Below are 20,056 nucleotides of genomic sequence, written 5' to 3'. Positions count from 1 at the left end.
CTGCTAGCTTCCTGTTTTTTCCCCATGGTCAGTGGGATTATAATGAAAATTGCTTTGAATGCATAGGTGAATTTGAGAAACATTGATTTAATAATGTTGAATATTTCTACTCATTACTATAGTATATTTATCTACATTTTTTCTTTTTTCCTGAGCAGTATTTTGTAGTTTTCTTTGATATTGATGTATCATTCTCTTTTTTTTTTTTGGTTGGTCGTGGGGCTTGAACTCTGGGCTTGGGGGCTGGCCCTGCGCTCTTCAGCTCAAGGCGAGCACTCTACTACTTGAGCTATAGCACCATTTCCTGTATCTTTGATTTATTAACAAATTATCAATTTATATTTTTTATTTTTTTGTGGTTGGGGCCTGGAACTCAGGGCCTGGGCTCTGTTCCTGATCTCTTTTTTCTCAAGGCTAGTGCTTTACCACTTTGAGCCACAACACTACTTCTGGTTTTCTAGTGGTTAATTGTAGATAAGCGTCTCATGGGCTTTCCTTCCTGGGCCAGCTTTGAACTGTGGTCCTCAGATCTTAGCCTTAAGAGTAGCGAGGCTTGTAGGCGTGAACCACCAGTGCCCAGCATATGAATTTAATTAATTTTTTTCCAATAGTCTTTGGATGTAACTCAAGGTTTCCTGCTTGCTAGGCAGGACCTTTACCACTTGAACCACACTCCCAGTCTTCTTTTACTTTATTTTCCAGGTAAGGTCATGTGTTTTATTTTTTTTAGGGGTCCATTTGTGGGGCCTGAACTCTGGGCCTGGGCTCTGTCCTTCAGCTCTTCAGCTCAAGGCTAGTGCTCTACCACTTGAACCACAGCACCACTTCCAGCTTTTTTCTTTTTGCTTATGTGGTGTTGAGGAATCGAACCCAGGGCCTCATGCATGCAAGGCAAGTGCTCTACCACTGAGCCACCTTCCCAGCCCCAGGTCATGTGTTTTTTTTCCCCTGTCCAGTCTCAGTCTGTAACCATTCTACCTATGGGCTCCTGAGTAGCTGGGATAATAGATAGATACTATGCCTGGCTTATTGATTGAGATGATTGTCTTGGTAACTGCTCAGACTAGCCTGAACTTTGATTCTCCTGACATCTACCACCTGAGTAGTTGGGATTATAGGTATGAGACGTTGTGTTTGGCTTTGTTTTTTCTCTTTGAACTCTTGTGTTTTATGCTTTGTATATAAGTGATATACTTGAGGCCAGTCCTCCATATCTTAAAAAAAAAAAATACCATTATTCTTATTATTCTTACTATGTTGTGTTGGTACTGGGGCTTGAACTCAGGGCAGGGCCTAGTTTCTGAGCATTAAAAAAAAATTTTATTTTATTGTAAAGATACTGTATAGAGGGGTTACCATTACATGAGTAAGGGAATGAGTACATTTCTTGTCCCCTCCTTTGTTTTCCTTCTACTAGCCCTTCCCCCTCACTGCCCCCCTTCCCCCCCCTCTCCCCCCCCAGCATTTTACTCAAAGCTAGTACTCTTATTACTCAGCACTTCCAGCTTTTTGGTGGTTAATTGGAGATTAAAGTTTCATGGACTTTGTTCCCTAAGCTGACTTTGAACCCATGATTCTCAGCTCTCAACCTCCTGTGTAGGATTACAAGCCTGAGCCTCTTGTGCCCAGTTTAAAAGATACTTTAAAGTATATTGTTTTCTGAGCGCGCGTGCACGTGTGCATTTTTGTGTGTGTGTGTGTGTGTGTGTGTGTGTGTGTGTGTGTGTGTGTGTGTGTGTGTGTGTGTATGAGTATGTATTTTGAGACTGGGTCTTGCTTGTTTAAGCCAGCCTTAAACTACAGATCCTCTTCTATCTACCTCTTGAGTGCTTCCGTTACTGGTGTGCCTTGTTGCTACCATGCTTGACCCTATTTTAAACACGTACTTACCAAGTTAGTTACTTACTTTTGGTATGGGGTTGCTCTAGCTATTTAGGTAGACTACCATTGAGACATTTATTTATTTATTGAGACTCTTTTTATTTATTGTTGTGAGGCATGGTCTTGCTATGTTTCTCAGCCTGACCTAGGATTGATTCACTGTAAGCCCAGACTCAAAATGATTCTCTTTTGCTTCAGGCTTCAGTGTGCTTGGATTACAGGCATGGACCATGTGCTTGGCTAAAATTCAATTTTTAATTTTTTTAATATATATTTTTATTGTGAAAATACTATACAGAGGGGTTACAATTACATGGGTAAGATAATGAGCACATTTCTTTTTTTTTTTTTGTTTTTTGTTTTTTGGGTCCGGTTGTGGGGCCTGAACTCTGGGCCTGGGCGCTGTCCCTCAGCTCTTCAGCTCAAGGCTAGCGCTCTACCACTTGAGCCACAGCGCCACTTCCGGCTTTTTTTTTCCTGCTTATGTGGTGTTGAGGAATCGAACCCAGGGCCTTGAGCATGCAAGGCAAGCGTTCTACCACTGAGCCACCTTCCCAGCCCCAATGAGCATATTTCTTATCAAGCATTGTTGCGTTCTGCTTTGTTTCCCCTTCCCGTCCCTTCGTATCCTCCCCTCCCCTTCCCTGGCGTCCCGCCCCCCCCCCCCCCAAAGTTGTAAAGTTTGTTTTTCCACATAACGACTTGTACATCTCATTGTTGCAATGGGTCCTCCTGTATCCCTGTTTTAACAATTTGTTTTTTCCCTTCCCCTCCACATATACCAACATCACATATATAGTGAAAGCAGGGGTTGTACCATGGGGGAGGGACATACAAGGCAACAAAGACATAATCTTATAAATATGTTAGAAACAATCGCATGAAAGACCTCTCTCTCTCTCTCTCTCTTTTTTTTGTCAGTCGTGGGGCTTGAGCTCTAGGCCTGGGAGCTGTCCCTGAACAATTCAGCTCAAGGCTCATGCTCTACCACTTGAGCCATCGCGCCACTTCTTGTTTTCTGGTGCTTTTTTTTTTTTTATTGTGATTAAGTGGTTACATAATTTCCCAAATTTCATAGTATTGTGGAATAATGATGCTCATTTAAAGTCACAAGCTCATTCTAACTTTCCTGGAGCAAATTGTCAATTTTTAATTTTTGTGTATAGAAATCGATTTGACTTTTTTTGGTTATTTTGACCTGTGTCTTACCACATTACTTAAACAACATTAATTTTTATTTTTTTTTTTTGTAGGTTGCATTTTTTTGCAGGTTAAATTATCCTGGTATGTGATCATGACATATTTCTCAGTTTTGGGATGGGAATTTTGCTCAGTGGTAGAGCACTTGAATAACTCCAATTCCTGGGTTCCATTCTCAGCAGAAGTGTCAGCACTACAACCACCACCACTACTACCACACTGTTTTATCTCTTTCTGTCTGATTGTATTTCTATTACTTTTTTTTTCTTATGGAATGATGCTGATCTCATTTGTATTTTTTATAGGCTAAATTAATAATCTCTATTAACTGCTTTCAAGTAGATTTTATCATTCTTTGAGAATGGTAACACTAGCCAGGAGCTGGTGGCTGACGCCTATAATCCTAGCTACTCAAGAGGCTGAGATCTGAGGATCACAGTTCAAAGCCAGCCAGGTCAGGAAAGTCTGAGAAACTCTTATCTCCAATAAACCACTAGAAAACTGGAAGTGGTGCTGTGGCTCAAGTGGTAGAGCGCTCGCCTTGAGCTTAAGAGCTGAGGGATAGTGCCTAAGCCTAGAGTTCAAGCCCCATGAACGAAAAAAAAGAAAAAATAAAAGAATGGTAACCCTGTTGGCTACCAGGAACCAGTGGCTTATACCTACCTGATAATCCTAGATACTCTGGAGGTTGTGATCTGAGGATCATGGTTTGAAGCCAGCTTGGGTAGACAAATCTAAGAGACTGATTAGTCAGCAAAACGCAGAAAATCTAAGCTAGAATGCAAGATCCTTAGTTCAAGCCTCAATACTAGCCAAAACACAATAAAACTAACCCACCAAACAAAAAAGGACACCGACAGACTGGTACCCACCTGCCACTGAAAATATAGTTGGTTACAAGATCACAAGGAGGGAGGGGTACTCCAGGTCCCAAGGAGTCACATACAGTAGCCCTGGGATGGGTCAGGAATCTAAGGAAGTGAAAAGAAACTGGGAGAGTAGAAGGAATGGGGGAGGAAAGGTAAGCAGGCTGGGTTGTCTGGTTTGAATAATTCCTAGGGCTCTGGGATAAAGAGATTTCTTTCTGTTTGCTGAGTACTTGGCTCTGGGTGACTAGGTAATATAGTAGCCTAGGATATAAGATAGGTAAAGGAAATAATTAGAGATAGGACTTATTAGCATTTGTTAGTTTACACATGCAACTTTAGTATTAGGCAGGTTGTTCACTAAGAGTTAGCTAGCTTTGGCAAAAGTTAACTCTAGGATCATCAAGGTCTCAAGATACTAAGTCATACAAATAGGGATTTATTTATTTAGTCTGTTGTGGGGCTTGAACTCTGGGCTTGGGTGCTGTCCCTCAGCTCTTCAGCTCAAGGCTAGCGCTCTACCATTCAAGGCTTTTTCTGCTTCTGTGGTGCTGAGGAATCAAATCCAGGGCCACATGAATGCAAGGCAAGCACTCTACCACTGAGCCACCATCCCATACAGATTTTAAAGCCTGAGACATGTGTAAGGCCCTGGGTTTTGTTCAGCATTATTATATCATAAAAGGAAGTTGAGTTTCTCAAATGCTGTGTTTTTAACAATTGAGATGATGTATTTTAAAACATTAAGGCAGGAGAGGGTGGCTTAAGTAGTAGAACCTTTCCTTTTTGTATAACAGGCACTTAGGTCTTGAGTTTAAACCTCAGCCACACCAAACAAAAAGATAAGGCAATTTCATTGTTTTGTTTTCCAATGTTATTTTAGGCTTGTGTTTATGAGATAGACTCTTGTTCCTGGTATTTATCTATCTTAGAAATACTGGGTTTGAGTTTTAATATTAAAATAATTTTGTATTTGTGAACATGAAGGATAAGTTTGAAATTAAAAAAAGCTTTTTGTCAGATACTGCTATTGTTAATTTGTATGTGTGTGTGTATGTATGTGTATGTATGTATGTGTATGTGTAAGTGTGTATGGCTACGGCTACTAGGGCTTGAAGTCAGGGTATGAGTACTGTTCCTTAGCTTTTTTTTGCTCAAGGCTGGTGTTCTGCTATTTGACCTACAGCTCCTCTTCTGGTTTTTTGGTGGTTAATTGGAGATAAGAGTCTCATAGACTTTCTTGCCCTGGTTGGATTTGAACTTAGATTCTCTGTCCTTAGTCTCCTGAATAACTAGGATTACAGATGTGAGCCACTTGCACCCTGCCAGAAGAGCAGTTTTTATTTTATTTTTTTTTAGTGGGCTTGAACTTGGGGCCTTGGCACTGTCCCTCAGCTCTTTTGTTCGAGGCTAGCTGTTTTGATCTGTGGCTCTCCTTGTTTTCTGGTGGTTAATTAGAGATAAGATTCTCAGAGGATGGAGCTGGGAAGGTGGCTCAGAGGTAGAGCGCTTGCCTTGCCATGCATGAGGCCCTGGGTTCGACGACTCAGCACCACATAGGCAAAAAGAAAAAAGCCGGAAGTGGTGCTGTGGCTCAAGTGGTAGAGTGCTAGCCTTGAGCTGAAGAGCTGAGGGACAGCGCCCAGGCCCAGAGTTCAGGCCCCACAACCGGATTTAAAAAAAAAAAAAAAAAAAAAAGATTCTCAGAGGAACTATCTTGCTTGGGCTAGCTTTGAACAGAGATCCTTAGATAGCCTTCTGAGAAGCTAGGATTATAGGCATAAGCTACTGGTGCCCGGCTTCAGAGGACCAGTTTTGATTTTAAAATTTCTATTTCTTTTCTGGCTCTGCTTCATCTTTCTTTCTTTTCTTTTTGTTGGTTATGGGACCTGAACTCTGGGCCTGGGTGCTGTCCCTCAGCTCTTCAGCTCAAGGTGAGCGCCCTACCACTTGAGCCATAGCACCACTTCTGGCTTTTTTCTGCTTATGTGGTGCTGAGGAATCAAACCCAGGGCCTCATGCATGCAAAGGCTAGCACTCTACCACTGAGCCAACTTCCAGCCTCATTTTTAGATTCTTTAAGTAGAACCTTGACTCATTAGTACCATTCCTTTTTTTTTCTCTAATATTGTCAATTGATTTTTTTCTATGATTATAATTATTTAAAATGCATTGTATCTGGGCACTGCTTCATTCCTAGTAGCTACTCAGGAGTCGGAGATCTGAGAATCAGTTTAAAGCCAGCCCAAGTAGTAAAGTCCATGATACTCTTATTTCCAGTTAACCACCAGAAAACCAGAAGTGGTGCTGTTGCTCAAAAGTGGTAGAGTGCTAGCCTTGAGCAAAAGAGCTCTGGGACAGTGCCCAGGTCCTGAGTTCAAGCACTACAATCGACCAAAAGAAACCCAACTCTTTTTTTTTTTTTGTGGACCAGTGTGGTCTTTCTTGGTGAATGTACTATGTTTACCTGAGAAGAACGTATATTACTGCATTGTTTAGGCTATCTATTTCTTTAAATAATAAAAAAAAAGATTATTATAAAGGTGATATGCAGAGAGGTTATAGTTACCTAAGTCAGGTAAAGAGCTCATTTCTTTTTTTTTTTTTGGCAGTCGTGGGGCCTGAACTCTGGGCCTGGGCGCTGTCCCTCAGCTCTTCAGCTCAAGGCTAGCACTCTACCACAAGTCACAGTGCCACTTCTGGCCTTTTTTGCTTATGTGGTGCTGAGGAATCGAACTCAAGGCCTCATGCACGAAAGGCAAGCACTTTACCACTGAGCTACCTTCACAGCCCAAGAGCACATTTCTTTTTGGACAATGTCCTCTCCTTTCCTCACTCTCAGATTTCAGTTTCTTCATTGATTTTTTTTTTTCCCTTGGTTTTCAGTTTTGTTAAAGAGGGATGTCAACATATCTTAGTGTTTGTGGAATTGTCTTACTAGTTTAGTCCTTCTGAGAATTTTTGCTTCATGTATTTTGAAGCTTTATTACCAGGTATATGCATGTATGATTAGTGTTATTATAGTATATTAGTGATTTGACAGTGATTATCATGAAATAGCCCTTTTTATTTTACTATTTAATTACTCACCACTATCTTTTTTTTTTTTTGTCAGTCGTGGGCCTGAACTCTGTGCCTGGGCACTGTCCCTTAGCTCTTCAACTCAAGGTTAGCACTCTACCATTTGAGCCACAGAACCACTTCTGGCTTTTTCTGCTTATGTGGTGCTGGGGAATTGAACCCAGGGCCTCATGCATGCAAGGCAAGCACTCTACCACTCTACCAGCACCTCACCACTATCTTAATTTTTATTCATTTGCTTTTGACTTACTTAATATCTTTAAAAAGTGTGTTTCTTATAGGCACAGAATTTAGTTATACTTTCACATTTGTGTTATACATTTTTATTAGTTTCTTAGCATTTGAAGTAATTATATCATTTGGGTTGAGGTCTGTTTTATTTAATTTTGTGTTTCATCTTTTTTAAGTCTTTCATGTTTTGTTTTAGATTTACCTTTAAATTGCTTTTAAAGAATTTCCTTTTTGGAATTACTTTTAGAATTACTATTTTAGAATTACTTAAATGACATGTGACTTACATACTGTACAGTCCAGTCATTGGAGTTGTATAATTCTGTGATTTTAATAAAAAAATTCACCATCACTGTAATTAATTTTAGAATATTTTCGCCACTTACAAAAGAATTTAAGCTTAACAAAAAAAGAAAAAAGAATATTAATCCCCTCACTATATTATTCCTCCAGTCCTTGGCAGATACTGCTGTACCTTTTTATTTTTTTTGGTGCTGCTGTCCTGGGGCTTGAACTCAGGACCGAGGTGCTGTCCAGGAGCTTTTTTGCTCTACCACTTTACCACTTGAGCTACAGCTCTACTTTTGGCTCTTTTGGTAGTTAATTAGAGATAAGAGTCTCATGGGCTTTCCTACCCTAGCTGGCTTTGAACAGCAATCTTCAAAGCTCAGCCTTCTCACTAGCTAGGATTACAGGTTTGAGCCAGCTTCTGATCTACTTTTTGTTCCTACAAATTTGTCTCTTCTGGAAGTGGTGCTGTGGTTCAAGCGTTAGAGCGCTTGCCTTGAGCTGAAGAGCACAGGGACAGTGCCCAAGCCCAGAGTTCAAGCCCCACGACCGACAAAAAAAAAAAAAAAAAATGTCTCTTCTATATGTTTCATATAAGTGGAATTATATGATTTGCAGTATTTTGTGGAAGGAGATGAGGGAGAATTGTGAGAGAAATAAAAACAACCAAAAATTCTTTATGTACCAGTTTGTCATTTATGTATTTTCCTTAGAGAAATGTATTTTCATATCGTCTATTCATTTTTCTTTTCTCTTGGTGGTATGGGATTTGATTGTGCTTGTTAGGCAAATTCTCTTGAGCCAATGCACCCTGTTCCCTTTTTTTTTTTTTTTGCTGTGGTTATTTTGTGTCTGGTAGTCTTGTCCATGTCAGTCTGGATTCTGTTTATTTCTATTCATGGATGAACCACTAAGGCTATTTTTTTTGCTGGTTGAAATGAGGTTTTGTGAACTTTTGCTTAGCTGGCCTAGAGTCTTTCTTCCAAATCCCATGTCTTGAGTAATTAGGATTACGGTGTAATCCACTGCACTGCCTTTACCTGTTGTTTATTTATTTATTTAGACAGCACTGGGCTTCTAAAGTTCAGGGCTTCACACTTTTGTTTCATTGGGCTTGCATGCCTGACTGGTTGTGTACCACTTGAGCCATGCCTTCAGCCTTGCTTTTTCATATATCAGTATCAGCATTTGAACTCTAGCTCTTACTATACTTTTTCCACCAACAGCTGGTACTCTAACACTTGACCTACATCTCCAGTCCAGGTTTTTTTCCTGGTTAATTGGAGATAGAGTTTCCTAGATTTTGCTACCTAAGCTGGCTTTCAACTGCAGTCTTTAGCTCTCAGCCTTCTAGCTAGAAATGCAGCCTTGAGCTACCAGCACCTTGCTTTTACCCAGTTTTCGGTTGAGTTATATATCTTTCAGTTATTGAGTGGAGAACATTTTTACATATTTTAGATACAAATTCTGGGTATATATCTGGTGACATGATTTTAAATTTTCCATTCTGGAGATTGTCTTCTAATTTCAAGATGTTATCACTGGTAGCACAAAAGAACTTGGGTAAATCCCAGTTTATCTATCTTATGTTGTATTTGCTTTGGTGATGTGGCTAAGGATCCATTGTCCAATCAAGATGTGAGTTTTTATTCGTCTGTTTTTTTTCCCCAAGGATTTCTAGTTTTAGCTCATGTTTAGATGTGTGACTCATTTTGAGTTAATTTTTATGTACTCTGTTAGGAATGGATCCAACCTTTTTTTTTTTTTTTGTACACAGCTCTAGCAACTTTGGTCTTATTTTTTCATTCTTTGTATAGTATACCACTTAATGTTAATATTGTATCACTATAAAGTGTACAAATCGTGTAACTTTTGAAGTCTATATATTACCTTTACCCTTTGTCAATTAAATTATTGTCGTATATGTTAGATTTATATGGATTATAGAGCTCTGGAGACAATACTATTGTTTTCAGTAATCACATAGTTCTAAGAAATTATAATGTTACCCAGATATTGACTATTTGTGTTGTATTGACCATTTTGTTTGCTGAAATTTTCCAGTATCATTTCCCTTTTGTAATGTCTGTATTCTGAGTTCTGTTTGCTTTTTTAGTACCTGAAAATCTGAAAATCTTAGTAATCTACCTGTTCATCATCCTCGATTGACAGTACTTTTTCAACACTTTAAAAGCATTTTCTTTTGTTCTTCATCCTTTACATAATCGTGCTCCATTATATGCTTTATTTACTATTTTCATTTGGTTTCTTTTAGCTTTCTACCTTTGTTCTTGCTCTTCAGCAAGCTTTTTTTTTTTTTTTTTTTTTTTAATTTAGCTACTGGTGCTAGATCTAGAACTCAGGTACTGTGCACTGTCCCTTACTTTTTTTTTTGTCAGTCGTGGGGCTTGAATTCTGGGCCTGAGCGCTGTCCCTAAGCTCTTTCAGCTCCAGGCAAGCGCTCTTCGGCTTGAGCCACTACACCACTTCCGGTTTTCTAGTGGTTTATTGGAGATAAGAGTCTCATGGACTTTCCTGCTCCGGCTGGCTTTGAATCGGGATCCTCAGATCTCAGCCTCCTCAGTAGCTAGGATTACCCGACTGTCCACGGCCCTTAGTTTTGTTTTGTTTTTTTAAGGAAGTTCAAGTCTATCACTTTACCACTTGAGCCACACCTCAGGCTTCCAGCTACTTTAATGGCCAAGGTTGGCTTGTTTCTAACTGAAGCATCATATCTCAGCCTTTTCAGTAGCTAGGATTATGGGCATGAGTGACTGGGCCTGGCAGCAAGTAGTTTAAGGTAACTGCTGCAGGATGCTTGCTCAGTTTTTTGTTTTGTCTTGTATTTTTCTCTCTATATTTTAGAGGGCTTAGATATGTAGCAAAGGCTGGTGGGAATGAAGCTCACTCCCCTGCTTCAGGCTCCCAAGTGTGCTTGGATTGTTCAGCTTCTTTTTTTTTTTTGGTCGGTCGTGGGGCTTGAACTCTGGGCCTGGGCGCTGCTGTCCCTCAGCTCTTCAGCTCAAGGCGAGCGCTCTACCACTTGAGCTACAGCGCCACTTCCGGTTTTGTGGTGGTTTATTGGAGATAGGAGTCTCACGGTCTCTCCTGCCTGGGCTGGCTTTGAACCGCGATCCTCAGATCTCAGCCTCTTGAGTAGCTAGGATTACAGGCGTGAGCCACCAGCGCCCGGCTTGTTCAGCTTCTTGAATGTGTAAATTTGTCTTTATTTTGAATTGGAAAATTTGGCCTTTATTTAATTTTTTTTTTCTGGCTCATACCTCTTTATTTTCTCTTCCCCTTATTTTCCAGACCTTTATTTATGCATATTAGACTCTTGGGTAGAGTTGCCAAAGCCCTTTTTATTTCACTGGTTGTAGGTGGTAGTGCTGTTGGATTTTTTTCTTTCAGATTAGATACTGTATTTATTGAGCTTCAAGTTCACTGACTTTTATATGTCAGTTCTGTTAAGACTGTCCAATAAAACGTTCACTTCACATGTTTTATTCAGTTTTTGAATTTTCTTTTCTTTTTCTCCTCTCCTTCTCTCTTCTTCCCTCTCCTTTTTCCTCTGGAGAATAAACTTCCAGGACTCATAAAAAATAGTGTGTTTTACACCATTGAGCTGTATCCCCAGCTCACTATATATTTCTTCATTATAGTTTCTTTTCCTTCATTGAGATTTGCCTGTTTCACTTATTGTAGGTATATCTTTATTGTTAGGTTTCATAGACTTTAGTTATAATTTTTTTTTTTTTGTCGGTCGTGGGGCTTGAACTCTGGGCCTGGGCGCTGTCCCTCAGCTCTTCAGCTCAAGGCGAGCGCTCTACCACTTGAGCTACAGCGCCACTTCCGGTTTTCTGGTGGTTTATTGGAGATAGGAGTCTCACAGTCCCTTCTGCCCGGGCTGGCTTTGAACTGAGATCCCCAGATCTCAGCCTCCTGAGTAGCTAGGATTACAGGCGTGAGCCACCAGCGCCCGGTAGTTATAATATTTTTTAAAAGCCCTTTTCTGCTAAACTCAATGTCTGAATCATCTTGGAGTTGACATTTATTGTCTTTTGAGGATGGCTGACATCTTTGGTTTTAAGTAGGTCAAGTAACTTGGATAAATGTAATGAATGTTTTTATGTTATTGTATTTTTTCCCTTTGAAGAAATTATTTTAAATTAGGTATTTGATTTGATTGGATTCAAACTACCTTTTGTGTACGTGCTTAAATCTCATTTTTTTTCTTTTGTTTTTCATGTTACTAGCTTGCCCTGTGTTTGTATGGTTCATAAAGGTCAGAAGATTTAGATTCATTGTGTGCATAAAGATATGGAGCTTTCTCCTTATTCTTTACTTTTCAAGAATTCAAATCTTACTTTAAAGTCAGTAAGGTTGATCTAAACTTTGTCTTTTGCTTCTTATATACTATTATGCGAATAGTCACTATGGCTTGTCATCAGGCCAAAAGTTCTAAAAAAATATCAAACTCTTTTTTTTAAAAATTTTTTATTGTAAAGATACTATACAGAGGGTTACAGTTACATGAGCAAGGTAATGAGTACACTTCCTATTGAGCATTGTTACCCCCTCCATTGTTTTCCCCCTACCATCCCTTCCCTCCTTACCTTCCCCGAGGTTCTTTTTTTTTTTTTTAAATTGTGATTAAGTGATTACATAATTTCCCAAATTTCACAGTATTGTGGAATAATGGTGCTCATTTAAAGTCACAAGTTCATTCTAACTTTCCTGGAACAAATTGTCTATCACAGTCTATAACATATAACGGTGTACACATATACACCATACATATGATCAGGAGCATGGAGATATTTAGCAGTGGTTCGACCAGATGAGTGGAAGTTCTTTGTTTCTTAAGTCCTGTTAATTTTGTCGTATCACCTAACATTTTGGATTTAGCATCCACTTATCAGGGAGACCATGTACTGTTTGTCTCTTTGCTCTTGGCTTACCTCACTCAACATGATTCCTTCTAGCTCCATCCATTTCCCTGCAAATGCCATTATTTTGTCATTTCTAATGGCTGCATAATATTCCATTGTGTATAGATACCACAATTTTTGGATCCATTTATCTGTGGTGGGGCATCTGGGTTGTTTCCATATCCTGGCTATTGTGAACAGTGCTGCAGTAAACATGGAGGTGCACGTGTCCTTGTATATTGGTTCCTGTTGTTGAGGGTAGATGCCTAGAAATGGTATGACTGGGTCGTAAGGGAGGTCAATCTTTAGCTTTCTAAGGACCCTCCAGACTGCTTTCTAAAGTGGATGTATAAGTGTACATTCCCACCAGCAGTGTAATAGGGTTCCTCTTTTTCCACATCCCCTCCAGCATTTGTCGTTGGCTGATTTGTGGATGTGGGACATTCTGACTGGGGTAAGGTGGTATCTCAGGGTTGTCTTTATTTGCATTTCCTTCACCACCAGGGATGATGAACATTTCCTCATGTGTTTCATTGCCATTTTTATTTCTTCATCTGAGAAGTCCCTCTTTAGTTCCCTTGCCCATTTAGTAATTGGTTTGTTAGGTTTGGGAGGGATTAGTTTCTTGAGAATATCAAACTCTTAAGCTGATCCCTTCAGGCTTTTACTTCATGCAGAATGTAGTTGCTTTTGTCTCCCCTCTCTTGTTTGTATTCAGGTAGCTGCTATTTGTATTTTGTCCAGAATTTACAGTTACTATCTCTGTTAAGGGGTTATCTTATAAGCTTATATCATTTTAAAAATGGAAGTCATAAACCAGGCCCAAAGAAACATAGGTCCCATGGTTTCCCTTATTTGCAATTACTAGTATATGTCTGAGACAATCAGAAAAGGTTAGATAAGATGATGTTAGGCGAAATGAACCCTAAGATAAGGACACAAGTGGTTTTTTTCTTGCTTACTATTGTTTCTAACATATTTATAAGGTGATTGTTTTGTTGCTTTGTATGTCCCTCCCTCATGGTATAAGCCTTGTTTTCACTGTATTTGATGTTGGTTTAATTTGTGGAGGGGAAGGGAAAAAAATGTTTAAATAGGAATACAGGTGGACCCATTGCAACAATGAGATGTACAAGATGCTATGTCGAAAAGTGAACTTTACAAGTTTGGGGGTGGGAGGGGTAGGGAGTAGAGTGTAGTCTTGGAGATGGGAGGGCAGGGATGGTAGGGGAAAAACAAAAAGGAGGAAGCAACAATGCTTGATAAGAAATGTACTCATTACCTTGCTCATGTAATTGTAACCCCTGTGTACGGTATTTTCACAATAAAAAAACTTACTAAAAACAAAAAATGGAAGTTCATTTTATCATGGATTTAGAACCATTTAGTATGTTTCACTCCATTGCCATTAATCTCTGTTGACTTAAATAATTTCACCTTTTTCCTCTTGGCTGAAGGTTAGCTCATAAGTTTTTTTTTTTTTTTTTGCTGTTCCTAGGGCTTGAACTCAGTGTCTGAGCCTCTTTGTACTTAAGGCTAGTGCTCTACCAGTTGAGCTGCAGCGCCACTTCTGGCTTTTTCTGAGTAGTTTGTTGGAGATAGAGTCTCAAGACTTTCCTGTTGCCCTGGCTTGGAACTGTGATCCTCAGATCTCAGTTTCCCTAGTAGCTAGGATTACAGGCATGAGCCACCAGCAGCTGGCTCATAAGTCCTTTTATGTGACTCTGGAAGTTTGATAGCTTGCTTGTCAGATGATAGAACAAGATGCTCTAGCCTTACCTGAGTTAGCCTTGGACCCCCTTGTCAAGATTACAAATTTTACTTAAAAGAGAAAGAAATGAGACTTAGCTCAGCAGGAGAATATTCATCTAGCATTCACAAAGCTCTGGGTTTGATCATTAGAACCTAAAAAATCCTAAACTCTCCTGTCTGAGCACTCACACCTGTAATCCAGGCTACTCAGGAGATTAAGATCTGAGAGATCTCTGTTTGAAGTCAGACTAGACAAAAAGTTTTTTAGACTTTTTATATCCAATTAACTATTAAAAAGCCTGATTGGGAGCATGGCTCAAACGTCAGTTCACTTTTGGAATATCTGCTTGTAGTGCCTCAGATCCTGTACATTAAAGGGCTTATTCCCTAAAACTGTTTCATCTGCTGATGCCTGTTGGTGGTAAGTCTGGACTTTCTATACTTTTGATTGACTGACTATAAGTTGAGGATTCCCAAAACTTGGTTTCATAATTTTTTTTTTTTTGCCGGTTGTGGGGCCTGAACTCTGGTCCTGGGCGCTGTCCCTCAGCTCTTCAGCTCAAGGCTAGCGCTCTACCACTTGAGTCACAGCGCCACTTCCAGCTTTTTTCTTTTTGCTTATGTGGTGCTGAGGAATCGAACCCAGAGCCTCATGCATGCAAGGCAAGCGCTCTACCACTGAGCCACCTTCCCAGCCGCATGATTTGTTAAAATAGTTCACAGAATGTAGTGAATGTAGCATATGTTGGCTAATTATAAACATACAGGAAATTATAAGTGATGAAGAGATGAAGATAGAGTCATGTGCTTGTCTGTATTCCCAGAGTCCTACAACTGGAGTCAAATGACTCAAAGCATATTTTAAAAAAGCATAGTATTGGATCCCAAAGGGCCCTATGTGCAGGAGCTTCTGTCTGTGGAGTCATATTCTCCCTCCATTTGGTATATTCACCAATCCCCAAACTCAGCACATCTTATTGTTCAAGTGTATTTAAACTATTTCTTAGTGCCTCATGTTTGTAATTCTAGTTATTCAGGAGCCTGAGATCTGAGGATCACGTGATCCTGAGCAGGAAACACTATCCTCTTATCTCCAGTTAACTACAAGAAGTTGGAAGTGGAACAGTGGCTCAGAGGGTAAAGCTCTAGCCTTGAGTGGAAAAAGCTAATAGTACCCAGGCCCTGAGTTCAACGACATAATACAAAACACCCAACTCTATTTCAAGGGGAAAAAGAAAGAATGTAAATTAACTAGTTTCCTAATCTTCAGGTTGGAAAGGGACTAAAAATCCTCTAACTGTGTAATTATTTGGTTGTCTATGGACTATCCATCCCATCCTGAAGCTATGGGTGCCTGCTTTAAGTCACCTCATTAGCATAATCTCAGGTGTGATCCAATCACTTCAGAAATTCCAGGAGTCGGGCTGGGAAGGTGGCTCAGTGGTAGAGTGCTTGCCTTGCATGCCTGAGGCCCTGGGTTCAATTCCTCAGCACCTCATAAGCAAAATGAAAAAAGCCGGAAGTGGCTCTGTGGCTCAAGTGGTAGAGGACTAGCCTTGAGCTGAAGAGCTGAGGGACAGCGCCTAGGCCCAGAGTTCAGGCCCTACAACTGGACCCCCCAAAAAACAACAATAACAACAACAAAAAACAAATTCCAGGAGTCCTTTTTTTTTTTTTTTTCTTTGTGCCAGTCCTGGGGCTTGAATTCAGGGCCTAGGCACTGTCCCTGAGCTTCTTTTGCTCAAGGCTAGCATGAGCCACATCACCACTTCTGGCCTTTTCTGTTTATATGATACTGAGGAATCGATCCCAGGGCTTCATGCATGTAGGCAAGCACTGTACACTAAGCCACATTCCCAGCCCCTCCAAGAGTCTTAAGAGCTCTGTGTCAGGAACTGGGGACAAAAGTCAAGTATATATTTTTTATTTTATAATACATATGCTTGAAAACAGGCTCTGTTGGAGAATGGTCCTGGTAGGAGGGGCAAGGGCTAAGGAAGAGAGTGAATGAGGATGAATATGGTCAAAGTAGTTTATTTGCCATGTATGAAAATAGAACAGGGAAACCTGTTGAAGTTATTTCAGGAAGAGGGGGAATAGGGTAAGGTTGAGTGATAGAGAGGGTGAGTGATGAAGATATATAGTGTGTATGGGAATATCACAGTGAAATCCCCCTTGTACAACCTATGTATGCTAATAAATTAAAACTTATACACACTTGTAAAATAATCCAAAAATATATCTAATATATAGCATGAGCAGGATCAGACAAAATTTTAATTTACCTTTCTTACTCTGTCATGTATTTTTTTTCTAATATAACGATCACAGTCTGTGTAAACTCCTGGAAATTGACTAGTTTGTTACATAGCCAGAGCTTCCTAATGGCCATTATTTTGGTAAACTGGGTTTAGCGAAGTGTGTTTGGAAATTGATGCCAAAATAACAATAAAAGTCTAAAGATGGAAAAAGTTAGTTTTATACTTCCCTAATGGTTTAGAAAAGAAAGAACTCTCTTCTAGGAAGGTAACTCAGTGGTAGAGTACTTGCCTAGTATGTGTAGCCCCTGGGTTTAATCCCAGCACTGAAGGAAAAAAGAACATGAGAGAACCTTTGTATAACTTTTACTTGTTACTTGTGTTGGACATTTCAGTTTTTTTTAATTTGAAAAATTGTATTGAAAAATACATTTTTCTGTTTTCGATTCCCTTTCACAGGATCTTCTTGTGCCTCTAGTATAGTCTCTCACATATTTAAATAAAAATTAGTATAGCAGGTTTTTTTTTTTTTTTTGTATGTGTGTGTACTGGTACTGGAGATAGAATTGAGGTCCTTATACTCTGTCTTGGCTGGTATTCTACCACTTGAGCCACACTTTAGTCTAACATGTTTTTTTCCTGGATAATTAGAGATAGAATCTTGAACACTTTCCTCTCTGGGTGGGTAAACCTCAGCTTTAGTTCTCAGATCTCATTCTCCTGCATAGAAAGGATTATAGTTATGAGCCACCAACACCTGACTTCCAGTGACTTCTAACAGTGACAAATGCAGCTACAGCCTGCCTTACATTTGGATTGCTTAACTATAGCATATAGAGAGCCTCATCTCAGATTCTTCTAACTATATCAGTCATTTTTTTTTGTATACTTGTTTATTTTATTTTTTTGTGCTGGTTCTAGGGCTTGAACGCTGTCTCTGAGCTGTTGTGCTCTACTACTTGAGCCACAGGTCCACTCTGGCTTTTGTTTTGTTTTGTTAGTGAGTCTGAACAGACTTTCCTGCCTAGGCTGGCTTTGAACTGCAGTCCTCAGATCTCAGCTGTCTTAATAGCTAGGATTACAGGCATGAGTCCTGGCACTTTACATCTTTTCCTTTTTTTTTTTTTTGGTTGGTCATGGGGCTTGAACTCTGAGCCTGGGCGCTGTCCTTCAGCTCAGAGAGTGCTGTACTGCTTGAGCCACAGGGCCACTTCCGGTTTTCAGCAGTTAATTGAAGATAAGAGTCTCACTGACTTTCCTGCCTGGGCTAGCTTAGATCTCAGCCTCCTGAGTAGCTAGGATTACAGGCATGAGCCACTGGTGGCCGGCATCTTTTCCTTTTTAAATAAAGGATTTTTATGTTTTCTAACCTGGTCTAAAACTCCGAGGGTCAATTGAGCCTTCTCTTTCTGCTTCTAAAGTATGTGGGTCTGTAGGTACCCACTTATTTAGTTTTTATTTTTTTTAATTAGTGCAAAACTCAAAAATATTGTGGCAGGATTTTAACAGTTAAAGTGCACTTTTGAAGAAGTCGCATATTTGATGGAATGAGGAAGATCCCTTGTTATTCAGAAGTCATTTTGTGAGTGGTGTTCTAGAATATTTTTGTTGCAATTAGTGCAGATGCTATTTCCATATTTTTATTAGTTTTGTAGTTTGAGGGAATATATTGTGCTTTTGGTAATCTGAAAAAAATTGATTTTCTCCCCTTCCCCCCTTTTTTTAAATAGAGATGTGAACTGTGTCCCCATAAAGATGGAGCTTTAAAAAGAACAGATAATGGGGGTAAGTACTGAGATTTTTGAAAAAAAATTATTGAATATTGGTGTGGTAAAGCATTTTTTAAAAAACATCTGGTAGTTCTTTTTTTTTTTTTTAAATCAAGTTGAGCAGTGTTTTCTACTCATATTAACTGTAATGACTGGGAGCTGTTGGCTCATACCTCTAATCCTAGGAACTCAGGAAGCTGAGATCTGAGGCATTTTGGAGTCAGCTTGGTCAGCCAAATGCAAGAGATTTATCTCTAGTTAACCAGCAAAAAGCTAGAAGTAGAGGAGTAGCTCAAGTGATAGAGCGTGAGTTCTGAGTGGAAAAAGCTGAATGAAAGCATGAGGCAGGCCCTGAGTTCAATCCCTAAGAAAGGCATAAAAGAAAGTAAAGGAGAAAGCAGTAATGGACCTGGTTGATTTGATTTGAAACAAGATCTTGCTATGTAGTCTAAATGGGCCTCAAACTTAGGCTCTTCTGATCTCTTCTTCACATGATGTGTACTGTCATGTCAACTTAGATCATTTTAATTTTATGAAATTAAATTGTTTACTGTTCAATTATTAACAATACTGGAATTTATTTAATTCATTTGTGACAAGTTTTTACTATGTAGCCCAGGCTGGCCTGAAACTGAAAATAATTTTCCCTCAGCCTCCTGAGTTCTTAGACTGTAGTTAAAACAGGTTTTCTTTGTGGGTAAACTTGAATTGTTTTTTATTTTATGCAGACTGATCTACATACTTATAATTAAAAATCTATGACAAGATCTTACTATGTACTCCAGTCTGGCCTTAGTCTCTAGATCCTTCTGCCTCAGCATTCCAAGTACTGGGATTATAATCATTTACTACTACTCCTAGCTTGGTGTTCTTCCCTGAGGATTTTTGTGTATTAGGTTTGAGCATTTCCAATCAGAAAAGTCTTTAATCTTAAATACTCCCAAATCCAAAACTTTTTTTTTTTGGTGCCTGTCCGGGGCTTGAACTTGGGGCCTGGGCACTGTTCCTAAGCCTAATTTACTCAAGGCTAGTGCTCTATCACTTGAGCCAAAGTTACACTTCGAGTTTTTTTATGGCTAAATGACATTTCCTGTGTGTATGTATATGTGAGTGTGCACTTTATTCGTTCATCTGATGTTGGGTACATTTGCTGATTCTATATCATTGGCCATTGTGACTAGTACTACAGTATGCTGGTATCTTTCTGGTAAATTGGTTTAGTCTTTTGAGAAAACATCACACTGATTTCCATAGTTGTACTAGTTTACATTTCATAACAGGGCTTGAAGGGTATTCTCCACCCCAATCTTAGCCAGCATTTGTTGTTTTCTTGATGGATGCCTTTCTGACTGGGATGCGATGTAATTTTAATGTGATTCTGATTTGCATTTCCTTTGGCTAATATGTTGAACATTTCTTCATGAATCTGTTAGCCATTTGTATTTCTTCTTGTGAGAATTGTCCAGTTCACTAACTGTTCACTTTTATTTATTCTCTTGCTATTTAATTTTTTCTTTGTAGATTCTGAGTATTAATCCTTTATTTGTTGAATACCTGGCAAAGATTTTCTACCATTTTGTGGGTCCTCTCTTGGTTCTGGTGATGTGGTTTTTTTATTTTTTATTTTTATTTTTTGCTGCTGGTACTAGAACTTGAACTCTGGGTCTGGGTGCTGTCCTTTAGCTTCTTTTGCTCAAGTTGTAGCACTCTGCCACTTGAGCCACACCTTCACTTAATTGGAGATAAGAGTCTCATGGGCTTTCCTGCCTGGGCTGGCTTTGAACTACCACCCTCAGATA

The 20,056-nt window shown here is 39.4% G+C and overlaps 1 protein-coding gene across 14 annotated transcripts in view; it reads left to right on the top strand.

Annotated features, from left to right (window-relative positions):
- Positions 1–20,056, top strand: part of Mllt10 (MLLT10 histone lysine methyltransferase DOT1L cofactor) — a 160,062-nt gene that overhangs the window by 32,996 nt on the left and 107,010 nt on the right. For 13 of the 14 annotated variants that reach the window (XM_042686311.1, XM_042686312.1, XM_042686310.1 and 10 more), the window contains one exon: positions 18,219–18,273. The exons of the other annotated variant lie outside the window; for it this stretch is intronic. In XM_042686311.1, coding sequence (XP_042542245.1) covers positions 18,219–18,273 — 55 coding nt within the window. The remainder of the gene's footprint in view (positions 1–18,218; positions 18,274–20,056) is intronic. 14 annotated transcript variants of the gene reach the window in all.

The sequence above is a fragment of the Dipodomys spectabilis genome, unplaced genomic scaffold (genome assembly GCF_019054845.1).
Source record: "Dipodomys spectabilis isolate Male_0828 unplaced genomic scaffold, ASM1905484v1 ptg000096l, whole genome shotgun sequence".
NCBI lineage: Eukaryota > Metazoa > Chordata > Mammalia > Rodentia > Heteromyidae > Dipodomys > Dipodomys spectabilis.
The sequence above is the reverse complement of the archived record's forward strand: the minus strand, read 5'-3'. Positions and strand labels throughout refer to the sequence as shown.